The sequence below is a fragment of the Rhinatrema bivittatum genome, chromosome 5 (genome assembly GCF_901001135.1).
Source record: "Rhinatrema bivittatum chromosome 5, aRhiBiv1.1, whole genome shotgun sequence".
Lineage (NCBI taxonomy): Eukaryota > Metazoa > Chordata > Amphibia > Gymnophiona > Rhinatrematidae > Rhinatrema > Rhinatrema bivittatum.
Window position 1 is genome coordinate 314,111,905 of NC_042619.1, and position 19,131 is coordinate 314,131,035.

Sequence of the window (19,131 nt, forward strand, 5' to 3'; positions counted from 1 at the left end):
TAATTTTGGATTTGAAACTGAAAGCGCAGTTTAGGGCAGACCATATTTTTAACTAAAAAATGATTAGGTCACTGAGACCTACCCTCTGAGGGACGAAAGTGCTTGGAACCCCAGTGACGACCCCTCATACCAGAGGGGAGCTCATCTGCTTCTGATGCTCCGGCAACCGAGGGACTGGAAATTCACCCCACTTACTGGCCAATTTCTCCAACTCTCTCCCAAACAAAAGCAAGCCTTTAAAAGGCATTTTTGTAAAATTAGCTTTGGAGGCTGCGTCAGCTGACCAATTTCGCAACCATAGTTGACACCTGGCCACTACCACCAAAGCCACTCCTCTGACCAAGGTACGGACAAAATCGTGGCCCACACCAGCTAAAAAGGCGGCAGCGGGTTCCATAACAGCTCTGGAATTCACTCCAGAATCATCAACTTCCTGAGAGAGAAGCAAACAAGATCGTGCCACTAGGGCACAACAAGAAGCTATCTGTAAAGTAATCACCACTGCCTCAAAGGCTTGCTTAAGCATATCCTCAATCCTCCTATCATTTACATTCTTCAGGGCTGTTCTTCCCCATCCACAGGGATAGTCGTCTTAGAAATGGCACAGACCAGCACATCCACTTTGGGAAAACACAAATGCTCCCTCACCGCTGGATCCAGGGAGTATAGGCCTTCCAATATTCAACCTCCTTTGAAAGTTGCCTCTGGGGCACCCTATTCAAGATCAATCAATTCCTGAATGGCATCCATAACAGGGGAAAAACAAGAGGCTTTACACAAAGAATCCAAAATGGGATTCTTCTTCAGTTCAGTCATGGATTCTGCACCAGGAACACCCAGCATCTTAAAGTTCTAGGAAATCAGTGCCGGCAGTTCATCTCTATGAAAGAACCGCAACATGGTCAGATATGGTTCCAGTCCCAGAGGAATTTCCCCATCTTCCAGGGAATCAGGATCTGCCTCATCATCAGTGCCATCCGGGTTCCTGTTGCTTAAACATAGGACTGGAAGAGGGAGGGGCCATCGGCTGAAGGTCTGACCTGAGATGAGTGGGCAAAGCTGAGGACTGCGCCTGAAGAAAGGATTGCAAACCTTGAAAAAACTCCACCCAAGAAAAGGCAGCTGGATCCAGGCCAAACCCAGAAGGAACTGGAATGGGACCCACTGAACTGCCATCTCCTGTGGAGGAACCAGCAAACGAAGTTCCAAGACCCGGTATACTTCCAGACCATCATCAGGCTGGGAGGATCCAGGCTCAGCAAAATCAGAGAAAGACAACTCTCCCTGAGCCTCTAAACAGCGCTGACATGTTAGAAGACGGTCAGGATGAGATGCCCAAATATGACAAGCAACACAGAGAAAGGTTTTTTGCTCACCGGCGCTATCAGTGTACAGGAGACTGAGAATGTACATCCAGCTGGCTCATGCTGAAAAAATTTCAAGCGCACAAAAATTAGGCGCCCCAATAGGAAGTGCCACAAAAGGCAAATGCACAAACTGTGCGCCAAACCCTGGGCACACGATCAACGGTTAAAAATTTGTGCACGCAAAAAGTGTGTGCAGAGCTGACTCACTATGTACACAGACGTCCTGTTGAGGGCAGTAAAGCATGCATAGATGCTGCCTTGGCCTACCACGCGGCACGCAGGCAAAAGGCCTAACTGCAGAGCCTGGCCCACTGGGACTGCTCAACCATCCAGGCTGCCCAGTTCCCCTAACCCCCACTGGAGCGGGAACGAACGTCGGAACGACACGCCAAGGACAGAGACCGGAGGAACTCCTGCACACCCCTCTACACTGTCTCTGCCTTTATTTTTTTTTTTTTAAACTTAGCCAAGCTCAGTCTTACCAGCTGAGTACAGAGACGGGCTCTGGGGGCAGAGGGCATGTGCCATCACCACCACGCTCAGCCTCCTGCACCCGCTGCCTTTAAGCTGTAGAATCAGCTAAGTCCAAGCCGGGAAACCCAGCTACCGGACCAAGGCACACATCTGAGAGACCATGGAAATCACCTCAAAAATTCTCAACTGGGAGACGGACCATCTGCTATCATTGCAGGAGAATGGGGCTTTCCTTAATCTACTTTAAATTCTCCTTCCAAAATCTGAAACAATCCCCATAGGGAGATGCACGTTCACCATCTGCTGGAGACATAATTCTGGCAGGCTGGGGTCACTGCAGGGTTATATATATATACTGTGATGTCAGCTTGCTCCATCTCCAAGTGCTGGCAGGGGAGCATAAACCCACTGGTCCTGAGTCCATCTGTCTACACGCTAGGAAAATTAGGTTTGATTACAGGAACTGCTCATTTATTTTAATATTTGTATTTCATGAAGAAAGTATTTAAGTCAAATATTCCACATTAGTGCTTTCTTCCTGTCTGGTCAGTGGCCTATCCAGGCAATAAAACATATCTAATTCATGTTACTCGTGTTTCATATACAATTTGTATTTGCTGTTGTATGCCTTCTCCTTCAGGCAGCACTTAGCATATATAAGGAACAAGCCGTTAAGCCCGTTAAAACGGGCTACATCCCTCTGTCTCTCACCTCCCCCTCTTTCTCTCTCCCCTCACTCTTCACCACCCCCTCCCTCACCCACTCCTCCCCACCCTCCCTCTCCTATCACTCAGTCCCTCCCTCCCACTCAGTCTCACTCACTCCCTCCCCCCTCTCTCCCTCCCTCTCACTCACTCAGTCCCCACTCCCTCCGTCCTCTCCCTCAGTCCCACTCCCTCCCTCAGTCCCTCCCCCTCACTCAATCCCTCCCTCCCACTCAGTCACTCCCTCCCCCCTCCCTCTCACTCACTCAGTCCCACTCACTCTCCCTCAGTCCCACTCCCTCCCTCTCTCTCCCAGTCCCACTCCCTCCCTCCAGTCCCCCCTCTCCCTCTCACTCAGTCCCACTCCCTCCCTCTCACTCAGTCCCTCCCCCTCACTCAATCCCTCCCTCTCACTCAGTCACTCCCTCCCACTCAGTCACTCCCTCCCACTCAGTCACTCCCTCCCACTCATTCACTCCCTCCCACTCAGTCACTCCCTCCCACTCTCTCTCTCCGTCCCTCCCTCCCACTCAGTCCGTCCCCTCCCTCTCTCTCTCTTCTCCCTCCCTCGCTACCGCCCGCTACCGCCGCCGCCGCTCGCTACCGCCGTCGCTCGCTACCGCCGTCGCTCGCTACCGCCGTCGCCGCCCGCTGCCGGTACCGCCGCTGCTGCCACTGGACGCCGCCATTTTTTTTTCTTTCTGAAGCTGCCTCAGAGCGACGTGCTCGCCCGCATATGCGCGGTAGAGCTGGTCTCTACTGCGCATTTGCGGGCCGTCGGTCACAGGCCATTTATAAGGTAGATAGCAATAGGCTTCTTTAGTTTACCTGGCTAATAACATGGTATGAACTGTTTCTCTAGGAACTTGTCCAAATCTCTTTTAAACCCACTGTGCTAATCGCCTGATCTTTGATAGGTAAACCACTAACTAATCCATTAAGCTTCAAACACCTTCTTTTCACTACCCCCATGGAAAGCAGCACTTACTTATCTGCAGCATGGCATATTGTTCCACATGTGTCAGCCATGTCATCCACAAGGATGGCTACACGGTCCTTCACATCGCCAACTAAGACCATCCTGTCCACCTCATTGGCCTTCTTTCTCTCCTTGTGTATGAGAGCAAACTCAACATTCAGCCTATCAGCAATTGATGTAACCCTAAATTTAAGAGAAAGATGAGAAGGCAGTTATATCTATATTCTACAAACCAAACTGCATTCAAAACTCTTCAAAAAATGTCCCACTGTGTCTTGAAAATTGGTTACTCTAGCCCTGATAGGGGAGAGATTTCTAAGAACAGAAAAAAAAATCCTTGCTGGGACCAGTGTGGTTTTTTTTTCTAGAAAGGTACTCAGATGCAGGATGCCATCCCTTAGGGGAAGGGGGAGAGACAATTAAGGCAACCATCTAATGCCTCACCCCCATAGCATATACTTTCACAATACAAGGGCAGTTTAACAATATATATCACACATGTCATAGATCAAAATGCAAAAAGTGATATAATCATTTATATTTAATCAAAAATCAATAGTTTATTCTTACAAAATATATTACAAAGATTACAAAAATTATATAGAATACAATAATCATGTACAAGGTAACACCCACCCAATACGTTTTTTTTTTTTTTTAAATAACCATTCACACTCATCCATACATTTAAAACCATCACATCCCAAAGCACCAAATGTCTCCCAACATGTTTCGCTGTTCAAAGCAGGGGAGTTCACAATATTATAACAAACGACTGGGTCGATGTCTCCGTGTGCATAACCCCTTTCTGTATTCTATTCACAATGCAGAATAGAATAGAGAAAGTGGTTATATATATATAACATAACACATGGGTTTACAAAACAGTAAAGAAAATAATTCTGAAATATTTGAGCCCACAACCTAGGATTATAGGTGGAGAAGAGGCTGAGGCACAACAAATGTTTTGCTCGAAGAAAGAAACTACTGCTGGTTTGGATTTTGGCAATCAAATGGTAAACCTGTTAAGTGCTTTCAACTGCATTTTCAACTATAAAGTTTGCTTAACATTACAAAAAAATAGTTGACTTTCAAAATTGTGCATCTCAGGACAGTTGATTTGGTATTAATAATGAAACCTTATATACTAGAGCAGTGCTTCTCAACCTTTTTTCGGCCAGGACACCTGACAGATGGTTCTCACATGTGTGACACAGTGAACATGTGACCATCACGGAGCTAAATGTAAACATACACTCTGCATCCACAGGAATCCCCTCAACCCCCAGCAATGAGTGCAGAGCAGATCTAGGGCATTACCCGTACAACTCACCATACAAAAAAGATATTCTGGTTCTGATCACATCTCAGTGAAAGCAAAACAAACTCCCTTTACTACCAGGCACAATAGCCTTCCTTATGAAAAGATAGTAATTTACCACTAATGCATAAACTATTGAGAAAACACAACAAATAAGATTGATACAAATGCCTACAAGCGAGTAAAATACCTCACCTCGGTCACACACCCAGAACTGACCTTCAAGAAGTACAGAAAAACCACAAATTATAAATATGGAGACAGAAACTGGAATGGAAAACCAAAAAAGCCACGGAAAGAGAAATACAGCACCTCTCAGGATTTGCAATAATGCACACAAACTAACCCGCACAAAGTTACACATGTATTATGGAACATACTCAAACAGTAACAACCCTATCTAAGAAATACAACTATAAAACCAGGCCCTAAACACTAATACATTTCTTATTGGGAAAACAGAATAAGCCAAACTGCTATAGAGCCCCACACAGAAATAATTGTAAAACTAAAATAAAAGTGTTACAAAACAGCTGCTGAACAGAATAATATCCAACAATTAAAAACTCACAAAAATTATTAAAACGTGTCCAAATATCAATAAAATATTTCAAAACAGCAGACATTGCATGATATCCAATAATTAAAATGGCAGTCAATCAAGAAAAATAAATTTAAAAAGCCACCTTTACTTACCTTCTCCAGCAACTCTCCTACTCCTTTCCCTTCCAGGCCAATAGCACTCACCAGAAGCAGCAAGGGCTGCTGAAGCTCTGTCCTCAGAGTCCTCTTCCTTAGCGCCCACAACCAGTCACTCACACCCCCCCCCCCCCCCCCAATTAGACCCCACGACTAGTCTCGGTCTCTCTCATCTTCCTGACCAGTCTCTCTCTCAATCACACTCATGCTCTCTTATATACACAAGCTTTCAATCACACACAAATGCTCTCGCACCCATGAACACCAGCTCTCACCCAGGCACACACAAGCTCTCATTCACACCCACAAGATCTCACACCAGCTCTCACTCTGGCACCCATACACACAATCTCTCACCCATGCATCCAGTCACATCCACAGAAACAAGCTCTCACCCATTCATACCCACAGACACAAGCTCTCACCCATTCACACCCACAAGCTCTCACCCAGGCACCCACACCTACAAGCTCTCACCCATTCACCCCCCCACATATCTCTCACCCACAGACAAGCTCTCACCCAGGTACTCATTTACACCCACACACACACAAGCTCTCACCCAGGCTTCCATTCACACCCACACACACAAGCTCTCACCCAAGCACCCATTCACACCAACTCTCACCCTGGCACCCATACACATCCTCACACACAAGCTCTCACCCATTCACACCCACAAACACAAGTTCTCACCCAGGCATCCATTCACACCCACACACACCATCTCTCACCCAGGCACTCACTCATTCACACCCCATCTCTCACCCAGACACTCATTCACACACACAGACTCAAGCTCTCACCCATTCAAACCCACAAAGACAAGTTCTCACCCAGGCACCCATTCACACCCACAAACACAAGCTCTCACCCAGGCACTCATTCACACCCACAAGCTCTCACCCAGGCACCCACACCCACAAGCTCTCACCCATTCACCCCCCCCACATATCATCTCTCACCCACAGACAAGCTCTCACCCAGGTACTCATTTACACCCACACACACAAGCTCTCACCCAAGCTTCCATTCACACCCACACACACAAGCTCTCACCCAAGCACCCATTCACACCAACTCTCACCCTGGCACCCATACACATCCTCACACACAAGCTCTCACCCATTCACACCCACAAAGACAAGTTCTCACCCAGGCACCCATTCACACCCACAAACACAAGCTCTCACCCAGGCACTAATTCACACCCACAAGCTCTCACCCAAGCACCTATTCACACCCACACACCATCTCTCACCCAGGCACTCATTCACACCCACACACACCATCTCTCACCCAGGCATTCATTCACACCCAAAGACTCAAGCTCTCACCCATTCACACTCACACACACAAGCTCTCACCCAGGCACCCATTCACACCCACAGACACAAGCTCTCACCCAGGCACCCATTCACTCCCACAAACACAAGCTCTCACCCAGGCACCCATTCACACCCTCAGAGACACAAGCTCTCACCCAGGCACCCATTCACACCCTCAGAGACACAAGCTCTCACCCAGGCATCTATTCACACCCACAGACACAAGCACTCACGTAGGCACCCATTCACACCCACAAGTTCTCACCCAAGCATCCATTCACACCCATAGACACAAGCTCTCACCCAGGCACCCATTCACTCCCACAAACACAAGCTCTCACCCAGGCATCCATTCACACCACAAGTTCTCACCCAAGCACCCATTCACACCCACACACCAAGTTCTCACCCAGGCATCCATTCACACCCATAGACACAAGCTCTCACCCAGGCACCCATTCACTCCCACAAACACAAGCTCTCACCCAGGCATCCATTCACACCACAAGTTCTCACCCAAGCACCCATTCACACCCTCATACATAAGCTCTCACCCATTCACACCCTCATACACAAGCTCTCACCCATTCACACCCACACACACAAGCTCTCACCCAGGCACCCATTCACACCCTCAGACACAAGCTCTCACCCAGGCACCCATTCACACCCTCAGACACAAGCTCTCACCCAGGCACCCATTCACACCCACACACACACACACCACCTCTCACCCAGGCACAGATTCACACCCTCAGACACAAGCTGTCACCCAGGCACCCATTCACACCCTCAGACACAAGCTCTCACCCAGGCACCCATTCACACCCACACACACCCACACCACCTCTCACCCAGGCACCGATTCACACCCACAGACACAAGCTTTCACCCAGGCACCCATTCACACCCTCAGACACAAGCTGTCACCCAGGCACCCATTCACACCCACATAAACACACAAGCTCTCATCCAGGCACTCATTCACACACAGACACATCTCTCACCCAGGCACTCATTCACACCCACACCACCATCTCTCACCCAGGCATCCAGATACAAGCTCTCACTTAGGCAGCCACCCATTCACACCCACAAACACAAGCTCTCACCCAGGCACTCATTCACATAGACACACAAGTTCTCACCCAGGCACTCATTCACACCCACAAACTCTCACCAAAAACTTCTTCCTCCTTCACTGTAGGGATGGGCTCCAGTTCCGCCACAGCTTTACTCCGGTGGCCTTCTTTTTTCGCTGCCACAGGGATGGGCTCCCGTGATGGCCTCGGTCGGGTTCGGGTTTCCTCTTCGCTGCCACAGGGATGGGTTCCCATGGTGGCCTTGCTTTGTCGGGGTCAGGTTTCCTCTTCGCCGCCATGGGGATGAACTCCAATGGTGTCCTTGCTTGGTCGGGGTTGGGTTTTCCTCTTCACCGCTGCGGGGATGGACTCCCGTGGCAGCCTTGCTTCGTCTGGGTTCGACACTGCCATTCCTCCCACCCCACCCCCAGGCTATGCGATGCCTACCTCACCAGCCAATCAAAGACTTCCTCCATTCTTCCTACTCCCACTGGCAGGTAGAAGGGAGGAGGCTTCCAACTGGCCTGCGCGGGGGTAGGCAGAATGAAGGCGGCTTCCCATTAGGCAGTGGGGGTAGGAAGAAAGGAGGCTTCCAGTTGGCCCACGGGGGCTGGAAAAAGGGAGAAGGAAAGTACAATGGGGCAGTGGGACACTGGGAGATGCGACACACCTGCCGGTGTCTGGAGATACACTGGTATGTCACGACACACCTGTACTAGAGAGTTTGCATGTGGAACAATTCAGTTGATTAAGGGGTCCACGCATCAAGAGGGTCACACAGATTTAGTATTGAACCCAGAGCCTTTCTGGGACAATATAAGTGTGGACCATATTTAGCAGGTTCCATGGTTAGACCTTCTGATGGAGGGAACGGGAAACTAAGAAATATGCAAGAGCTTGGGTAAATCCTAGTAAATTTGAGGGAACATGAATCAAAGCATATAAAAATGCATATGAAGCATCTTTATATGCTTGAAGCATGTGTGAAAATATGGCAAAATTATTTTGAGTACGGTAGAGAAATTACAGGCATCATTTCAAGGAGTAAGGTCAAAACTGACTGTGGTTCAACCTGCAAAATTATATTGTTAAGTGAATGTGGCCTCAGTTTGAATTTCAATTTGTTTAATGTTTGAGTCACTTCTTTCATTTAAAAACAACAAATTAAATATAAACCCTCCTCCCCAAAAATGGAAAAAAAAACCCCTAAGGAAATGGGGTGTCCCAAGGTTTCCCGACCCCATCACCCATCCCTCCTATTTGGAAAAATGCCAGGTCCAGAATCTCCCCCCAGCTCTCACTCACCCGGTCCGGTGGGGATCTGCTGGTGAGGCCGCAGTAGGTCGCTGCGTCCTAGCCTCTATGCAAGGCTGAGGATTGGAGGCCTGGTCCCGATGCCTTGGCTAGATGCTGGAGCCAAAGCTGGATGCCGACCTCTGGGCCTGAGACTCCAGCCTAGGCCAAGGGCCAGGTGTTGGGACTTGGCTTCCAGATCTGGTCCCAGCATAGGGCTGGGCATAGATCAGGTTGAGGCCCAGGTGTTGGGACCCAGCCTGGCCGCGGATACAGATACACGACGGATCAGGTAAGAGGGGAAAATTATTTTCGGGGGGCTCTGTCAAGGGCCCAGCATAGGCCCAACTGGAAGTTTTAATGGAATTAAATGAATATGATGAAATTCAGGGGCCCCTTAATTCATTTTGGGGTGCCCCTGAATAAAACAAATTGACCCTTATTCACTGCATTTTACAAATTTGGTTAAAACGAATGCACATCCCTATTATTTTTCAACTATTACATCTTATATAGCAACCCGTCACTTACGTTTTCAGACTCAAAAATTACTGCTGTTTCCATCTCCTAAAGAATACAAGCTAGAGGAAACACAAAATCTTGCTTTTTCTATTGCTAGCCCCATGTTGTGGTATTCTATCCCAAATGAGCTGATGAGGCCAACTGTCCAAAATTAGGTAAGCAATTAAGTCAATGCTCTTCCGTCAGGCTTATGAGTGAAGTGGAATATTTTATAGGATTTTTGTGTTTTATTGTGGTGTTTAATATGATTTTATTGTGCATGGCTGTAAGTATATTATGAATGTAAATGTAATCCGCTCCAATAATTATAACTGGATATTGCAGAATATAAGATTTATAAATACTGAAAACAGACAAATTGGTATATACTTTGTTTTTTTTTTTTTAATTCACCAAAAGAAAGTGGTGAAACCAGTGAAGGTTTTAATAATGTCATAATGTTCATTTGAACCAGATTTTTAGTGCTGTATGTGTGAAGCTTTCCTTAAGCATGCCAATGGAGCAGATGCATAACACAGCTGCAGCAGGGCTTGTGATAAAGAAACAGGAAGCAAGTTTCAAACTTGTGCTAACAACTTTTTTTCTTTTTGAATCTGAGGATTGAATTGCTTTCCAGAGCTAAGGCTGCATGAATCAAGACGGACCTCTTGTGGTCAAATATAGCATCTCGTAAAAAGAAATACAGACTTGAATCACAGAACATTACATTACATATTCTTTTGTTGACTGAACTGCACTTCACTACAGGTAGAACTATGCAATCAAAATACATCATTATAGAATCAATTAGTTAATAAAAATTATATTACACTTTTTCAAAGTTCTGCACTGGATTTTATTACCAAATATAAACTATGAGTGGGCTCGATTGTTCACCAATTATAGCATCACAGATAATCAACAGGATTTCACCAATGTTTTTTCTGTCTTGAATCTCTTGAAAGTAGTGCCCATCGTGTCTATATATAAACCTCTAATGAAGTAGCATTTTTAAAAATGTTTTCTTTCTTAAGTTGCTTCCACCAAATTTTAAATCTACATCAAAACACAAAATCTGTAAGATTTCACTAAATAAAGGAAAAATTACTACTTATCTGATAATTTCCTTTCTTCTAATGAGGGCAGGTTAATTCCCACTAGTGGATTATGCACCTCTGCCAGTAGATGGAGCAAAAGCTGACATCATGGCTTTATAGTCCCACCCCATCAGCACACCAGTATTCTCTGGAAAAGACAAACTGTGGACAGATTGATTATACTTGAACATTAACAATCAACCACTCATGCTTCCAACCCAATGGGAACACTGAGCTCAGACAAAAAGTAACGTACGCACTAAACTAAGAGGCTAGAAAAGACACTTACCAGTCTTCATCGAAAAACAGGAATCACATACTGCAATGCTCGCCCTGAAAAGGCTAACCATAATTTCAACAGGGGACTACAGAGGAGAGAGCCACCTGACCCACCTGCCTGGAACCCTGAACTGCTGCGGAGTTTTCTCCATCTTTTGCCCCGCAGTGGTTCCTTCCCTGGTTATCCCGGGTGTCTGATCTCATCAACCCGGGATGCCAGGAGGGGCCAACAACTCCTGAGTTGCAGCGGCGTGCAGTTGCCATGGGCAAGCAGCTGAAGCTGCGAGCACCAAAGGGGCGCACGGCTTTGTGAATTCTTGTGAAGTTTCTTGGTTGCTGCTATGTTGCTTTTTCTTGGAAGATTTTTCCAAGTAAGCGCTCTCTCCTTTGAAATTTCTTCAGTTTGCTTTCTCTCCTGGTCTAATGGGGAAGAAGAGAAAGGGACCTGTTCGATATCCACTTCTTAATCCTTCAGTTTCCTCTTCTATGTCCCAACCGACCATTCAGGGATTTATGCAACCATTCAGCTCTAGCACCCCTTCAGGGCTGGTTCAGTTTGGTATGAGTCCTCCTGCCACTTCTCATGGGAATCTCCCTCAGCCCTGATCTCCATTTGTCATCTGGACTAGAGTCTGTGCTTTCATCAGGTTCTCAGGTGAATCCGGTCCAGACTCAAGGTGTTACAAATGTGTCAAAACAGGTGGGGGAACCTGTTTTGACATTCTCTCAGGTTTCAGTAGGATCACCCAATGATGTTTTTTTGGGGTCCCCTATTTCTGGTAATTTGACATCAGTCAATTTTCCTGGGAGACCTGTGCAGATAACTATGGAGACACTTTGGACTGCTATTAAGGGTTTGGAACAATCGTTAGGTTCCAAATGTGATATGTCTGCTGCTGTTGGCCAAATTCAAAATCAGGTTTAGGGGCAAGATCAAATTATAAAGGGGAACACACAGTGAGTTTCTCTTTTGGAAAACAATGCGAGTCATTGGGTAAAAGGGATGTGGCTTTGATTAAAGGCCAGGAATTTTGCCAGCGAAGATTAGGAGCTTTACAGAATAATTTTAGGAAATTACATTTGAGAATATTAAATTTTCCTAAATCTGCTACTATTTTCTCTATGGAATTACTTAGGAAGTTTTATATTGAGGTTCTAAAGTTCCTATTACTAAAGCCTTTTATTTACCCTCTGGAATGGAAGCTTTATCATCTAATAGCCCTCCTTTTCGATCTAATCCTATAGGTAATTTAACAGCTATGCTACAGAATTCTCAGATTGACATTTCAGGTTTTGCTACTTTGCTTGTTGTATATGCTCTAGAACCTGATAAAATATGGATTATGAAATTGTTTTTTCATGTTTTTGTTACTTTGGCCAACAATTCGCTATATTTCCTGATGTCACCAAGATGACTCAACTGAGATGGAAAGCCTTTATGTTAAAAAAAAAACCCAAAACAAAACAAAAAAACCCCCAAAACAAAAAATGCGTAATTGATATAAGTGCAACATTTCTTCTTCAATTTCCTTGTAAACGTATTGTTAAACTTGGTACACAAGTATTTCTTTTTTGATCCTGATTAGTTAGAAAGATTTTTGCAGAACAGAGAAAGACCCTTGACTGTACCCCCTTAGTTTAGCATTTCCATTTGTGTCTAAGATATTGTGAGAGAATAGCGCAGTTGCTTACCTGTAACAGGTGTTCTCCTAGGACAGCAGGATGTTAGTCCTCACATGTGAGTGACATCATCAGATTGAGCCTGGCACAGAAAACTAAGCATGCCCAGCCTGCTGCTATCCGAACAAGGTCCCCTTCAGTCTTGTAACATAGCAAAAATATGAGCGAGAAAAAAATAACACAATAAACTGAAGGTGAACCCCAACATTGTGGGGAGGCGGGTGGCATTCCTGTGGATTAACATCTGCTGTCTTAGGAGAACACCTGTTGCAGGTAAGCAACTGCACTTTCTCCTAGAACAAGCAGGATGGTAGTCCTCACATGTGGGTGATTAAAGAGCTCCAGACTACCCCCTGTGATCAGAGTGACCCACAGTGGCCGAACAAGGTGCCAACGGGCAGAATACAACTGCGGCGCTGTGGGAAACAGGGACAGTATGGCCCCACAGAGAACACAATGAGGGGTTCAGGACTGGAATAGATTGCGGAGGACAGACTGGCCAAAAGCGCTGTCTTGGTGACTATCCCTGTCAAGACAGTAGTGCCCCGTGAATGTGTGGCGTGAACTCCAGGTCACGGCCCTGTAGATTTCGGCAACCGGGACCGCACACAGATGGGCCACTGATGCCGCCATAGCCCGCACAGAGTGAGTATTCACCCTGCCAGCCAGCTGGAGGCCTGCTTGCTCATAGCAGAAGGCAATGCAATCCACTAGCCAGTTGGATAGTGTCTGCTTCGCCACTGCTGCTCCCAGCTGATGGTGTCAAAAGACACAAAAAGCTGGGTGGACAGTCTGTGGCTCGCTGTACAGTCCAAGTAGAAAGCAAGCGCCCACGTGCAGTCCAAGCTGTGAAGAGCAAGTTCCCCTGGATGAGAATGAGGCCATGGGAAGAACGTGGGAAGGATAATTGACTGGTTGATGTGGCAAGCAGTTACCACCTTCGGCAGAAATTTTGGATGTGTGTGCAGCACTACATGACATGGAAGAATTTCGTGTAGGAAGCGTACGTAACCAGGGCCTGGATCTCACTAACCCTGCGAGCGGAAATGATTGCCACCAGGAACATAACTTTCCAGGTGAGGAACCTTAGGTCACAGGATTTGAGAGGCTTGAATGGATGCCGCATGAGCCTCGCCAGGACGATGTTGAGATCCCACTGGGGTTGCTGGAGGGCAAAGAGGGGGCTTGAGTTGAACCAGGCCCGCATGAAACGACCAGCGGCTGGACAAATGGGCGTCCCGGCGATACCCTGGTGGTAGGTACTGAGGGCACAGAGGTGTTCTCGGACTCAGCTGGTCTGGAGGCCAGGCTCGGACAGGTGCCACAGATAATCCAGCAGGCGGGGGAGCGGGCAGGAGAAAGGGTCCAGTCCATGGTCCCCACACCAGGTGGAGAAACACTTCCACTTCGAGTGGAAAGTTTCTGGGATTCAATCAAGACACTGGGAAACCCCGTCCGAGAGCTGCATGTGCTCAACATCCACGCAGTGAGGGCCAGGGCCTGGAGCTTCAGGTGGCGCAAGGTGTCCTGGTTCTGCAATAGGTCGTCGGGAGTCGTCCCCAGTGGAACTGGTGCGCTCATGGACAGGTCTTGGAGCAGCAGGAACCACACCTGTCTTGACCAGAAGATGCCACCAGGATCATGGTCCCCCCCCCCCATCCTCTTGCAGCGTCGTCAGAGTCCTCAAGAGAAGCGAAATTGGGGGGTACGCATACATAAGACTTTGTCCCCAATGACAGGAGAACGTGTTGTGGGCTGGACGGTCCTGCCACGGAATCAGGGAGTAGAAGATGCTCACCTTGTGATTGTGGGGAGTGGCAAACAGGTCCATGTCCAGCATGCCCCAGTGATGGAATAGGCTGGCTGCTACCGCCGGGTTCAGGGACCACTCGTGTGGCTGGAAGGACCGGCTGAGGTGGTCCAGCAATGTGTTTAGGTGGCCCGGCAGGCATGTGGCCCGCAGATACATCCCCTTGGAGAAGGCCCAATCCCAGACCTATATCACCTCCTGACAGAGGGAGAAGGAGCCCGTACCTCCCTGTTTATTGATGTACATCGCCACCTGGTTATCCGTTCTGATGAGAACGACCTTGGAGGACAGCCTTGTCCTGGAAGGCCCATAAGGCGTACCTGATCGCCGGTAGCTCCAGAAAGTTTATTCTGCAGCAGGCGCGGTAGACTTGGCCGCAGTCCAAAGGCCCTGAATATGCAGGCTGTCCGTGTGGGCCCCCCACCCCTGAGGCGAGGCGTCAGTGGTGAAGGTCTTCTGGGGTAGTGCAGGCTGGAATGGGAGTCTTAGTTCCAGATTGGACAGGGCATCCCACCAAGCTAGGGAGAGACAGAGTGTCTGTGACCATCACCGGCACTTCCAGATCCTGGGATGCCTGCTGCCATTGACACCACAAGGCCCACTAAGGGACCCTCAGGCGGAGGCAGACCAAGGGGGTCACGTGGACCGAGGCTGCCATGTGGCCCAGGAGGTGGAGCAGCAGATGGGCCGGTACCTTTGTTTTGTTGCAAATGAACAGTAGCCAGTGAGGAGAGGGCAACCGCTCGATCACTGAGCAGAAAAGATTTCGCTTGTGCCATATCCAACCTTGCACCAATAAAATCCAGCCTTGGAGACTGATTAAAATGTGACTTGGGGAAGTTGATAACAAATCCCAAAGTCTGTAAGATCTGAACCATCAAGGCTAGAGCATTCATGGCGCCGGAGTGTGGATCAGCCAGTCATCCAGGTATGGAAAGATGTGGACCGAGCGATGACTGAGGTAGGTAGCCACCGCCGCCAAGCATTTCGTGAAGATGCGTGGGGCTGTTGCCAGCCCAAAGGGCAGCACTTTGTACTGAAAATGTGCTGCCCCCACCAAAAAGCAGAGGTTCTTCCTGTGGCTGGGGACAATTGCAATATGGGCGTAAGCCTCCTTTATGTCGAGGGAACAGAGCCAGTCACATCTTCAGAGGAGCGGGATCAGCGTGCCCAGAGAGACCATCTTGAATTTTTCTCTTACGAGAAAACTGTTTAATGCCCTGAGGTTGAGAATGGGGCGCAAGCCGCCATTCCTCTTCGGAGTAGAAGCCGTGACCCCACTGCTCGCGGGGAACCAGTTCTACTGCGCCCGCCGCTAGAAGGATGGACAATTCCGACTGAAGGATGACCTGATGGGCGGACGAATCCTACGATGGACATGGAGGAGCAGTCCCTGGGAGCCTGCTGAAGTTCAGGCAGTACCCCTGGCAAATAATGGAGAGGACCCAACAGACCGAAGTGATCGCTTCCCAATGGCGGGTGAAACAAAGGAGCCTGCCACCGACTGGGGGATTGGCAGCCATGGAAACTGGCATTTGACTTGTGCCCCCTCACTGCCAGTCAAAAACCGGCGGATAGGGCCTGCTGGGGGGCTGGTTGGGCCCTCGAGTCTCACTGCTGCCAGCTGTGGCCTCTAGGGCCAGCTGGAGGGAAGTATTTCCTTGGCTGGTAGAAGGGCTTGCAAAAGCCCGGCCTGGAGGACTTCCTGGTAGCAGAAGAGCTTTCAGAGGGGCTGGCGGAGAGTTGCTGAAGAGTATCATGCTGATCTTTCACCTGCGCCATCACCTTGTCCCCAAGCAGGTTCTCTCCTGTACAGGGGCGGTCCGCAAGCCTGTCCTGAACCTCCGGTCGGAGCCAAACCAGCCAGCTGGTGCTGATGCCCCGGTGGCTAGGCGGGCTGCGGTTTCAAAGATGTCATAGGTAGACCTGACTTTGTGTCTACTTGCCTCAAGATCCTGCATGGCAGTGGCTGTAAGGGGCTCTTGCTGTTGCTGGGGAAGGTGCTCCACAAACGCTTAGACCTGCTTTCATAAGTTGCAGTCATAATGTGTCATGTACAGCTGGTAGGCCGCAATATGGGCCACCAGCATAGCCCCCTGGAACATCTTTCTCCCAATGCCATCGAGCTCCCTGTGTTCGTGCCCTGGAGGGGCAGAAGCATGTGTCCGGAAGCATCTGGCCTTTTTGAGTATGGACTCCACCACTGCAGACTGGTGGGGTAAATGCCACCATTCAAAGCCCAGGGCCTATTGAACCAGATAAGTTGCATCAGGTTTCAGGTTTACCGTGGCAACTGACACTGGGTGTTCCCACATGCAGAGGAGCTCCTTAAAGATGTTGCGTACGGCACCGCTATGATCTCTTTTGGGGCATCAATGAACTGGAGGACCTCCAGCATCTTATGACAGGTATCCTCCTCCAACAGGAGCTGGTTTCAGCCATGGCCCTTACAAAGCTGGCAAATGACAGGCGGGGAGCGATGCTGCTCCTCCAGAGGGGAAAGCTCCAAGAGGGGGGTCGACAGAGAGCTCTGATGCGTCCAAGGAATTGTCACCCCATGGGTCATAGTGGCCCTCCTCACTAGGGTCCAGACCCTGAGGGCGGGGACCGGAAGGGGCGGTAGGCTTGGGTCCCAAAGGCACCGAAGGCCATGGGGCACCGACGGCATAGATGTGCCCTTGGGCATCGAGGGAGGACCGGCAGTGGCCCAGGGAACCACAGGCATGGGCGCCCGGTCCTCATGGCCTCATCCTCCTTGGAGGACTCGGGAATCGGGATGGCTCTGGTGAGGGCATCTGTGGCCAAGAAAGGATTGGAGGCCTCGCAGGCATCGGTAGTGCGCCAAGGATGTCCAGACGCTCCAGCAGGGTGCAAGCATTGAAGGCGGAGACTCGGGCGCCGGTATGGGGGACGGTGGTACCGGCAATTCGATGCTCTGATGCGCTTTGAGCACTGCCAATTGCACCACCCTGTGGTCCAACTCCTCCTGGAAGTCTTGTGTAATAAGGACTGATGGAGGGGGACGAGGCGTCACCGGCACACCCTCTGAAGAATCATGAGGGGTCATGGCACCCAGCACCGTTGCCGGTGGGGAACACCTCAGGCTACCCGGGGCACCGGAGGGTGGGGCCTCCGGTGGCTGGTGCCGCTTCCATGGTGGCTCAGACGCCACTGATGCCGCTCCGGAACTGGAACCGTGTCGGGACGGTGACCGGTGTTGATGCTTCCTGGGTTTCCGGTGCTCGGCCCGGTCTTTCCCCGGCACAGAGGATGATGTTGATGACCCCGAGGTTAGGGGGAGGGAAGAGACCAACGAGGATCGATCTCCTTTCTCTGCGATCCTTAGGGGTACTGGAGAGAAGGACGGGCAGGGATGGGGATGGTTCCCCGCGGTCCTTAGGCGTGGAAGATACCAACACAAAGTGGAGGATTTTGGAGAGCCAAAAAGCTTCTCTATTTTATCCAGGTGAGCACGACGCCCTTTGGGGTTCATTTGCACAAACGACACCCTCGGACATCATGTGACGCCCCCAGGCAGAGGATACACACCTCATGCAGATCTGTGATGGACATGGTCCGCGGGCACAGTCGAAAACCCTATGATGCCATTGAAAAAGAGGCCGGCGTGTGGTTGATGACTGACGGAGACCCAGAAGCGGGAGTCGGGAATCAACCGCGAATAACGATGGCAAAAACCAAGGGTACCTACCGGAGGAACCGAATGCGAAGGAGGACAGAAGTAGAAAAACCCAGAAAATATAGCAAAAACGCTTTCAAGGGTTTGGAGCTCCACAACCGCGAGGCTACTGTGCTGCAGAAAAGAAGAGACTGAAGGGGGACCTTGTCCTAGGAGAAAAAAAGTTATTAAATGAGCTACTTTATTATTTCTCTCGGTATGTTAGATACAGTCCCCAATTGTGGTCTCATTGACAACACATTGTTTTGTTTTGTTTTTGTGGTGATGCATATATTTCTAGTTTCTTGTTTTGTTGACTAATTTCTGTAAATGTCAGTTTGACTTAAAATGATTAAAAATCTGGAAAATAAAGAGTTTAAAAAATAAATTTCAACATTGGCAGCCTAGGGTGAGTCTGGGATTGACCTGCCCTATTAGAATAAAGGAAATTATCAGTTAAGTAGTAGTTTCTCCTTCCTCTGCATTCTGGCACGTCAATCCCTACCAGTGGGAAGTACCAAAGCTAATCCTGAAAAGGGCGGGAGGCTGCAGCAGTCCAGTCAAAATTGCCTGGGCAAACGCGGCATCTTCCCTAGCCCGAATATCCAAGTGGTAAAACTTGGAAAAGGTGTGCAAAGATGACCATGTTCCATTCAGCAAATCGTGGCAGATAACAACAAATGAAGTTCCACCAACAAAACGGCCTAAGCCCTCGTGGAATGTGGTCTAATCTATTTCAACAAGGCAACCTCAGCAGCCATATAGGCAGCCATAATGACTTCCTTAAAGCAACGGGCTTTCATTGCCCGCATCGCCAGTGCTCCATGTTTACCACCACCAC

The 19,131-nt window shown here is 48.9% G+C and overlaps 1 protein-coding gene across 2 annotated transcripts in view; it reads right to left on the reverse strand.

Annotated features, from left to right (window-relative positions):
- Positions 1-19,131, reverse strand: part of PRPS2 (phosphoribosyl pyrophosphate synthetase 2) — a 204,294-nt gene that overhangs the window by 31,148 nt on the left and 154,015 nt on the right. For both annotated transcript variants that reach the window (XM_029604340.1, XM_029604341.1), the window contains one exon: positions 3,534-3,707. In XM_029604340.1, the coding sequence (XP_029460200.1) occupies positions 3,534-3,707 (174 nt within the window). The remainder of the gene's footprint in view (positions 1-3,533; positions 3,708-19,131) is intronic.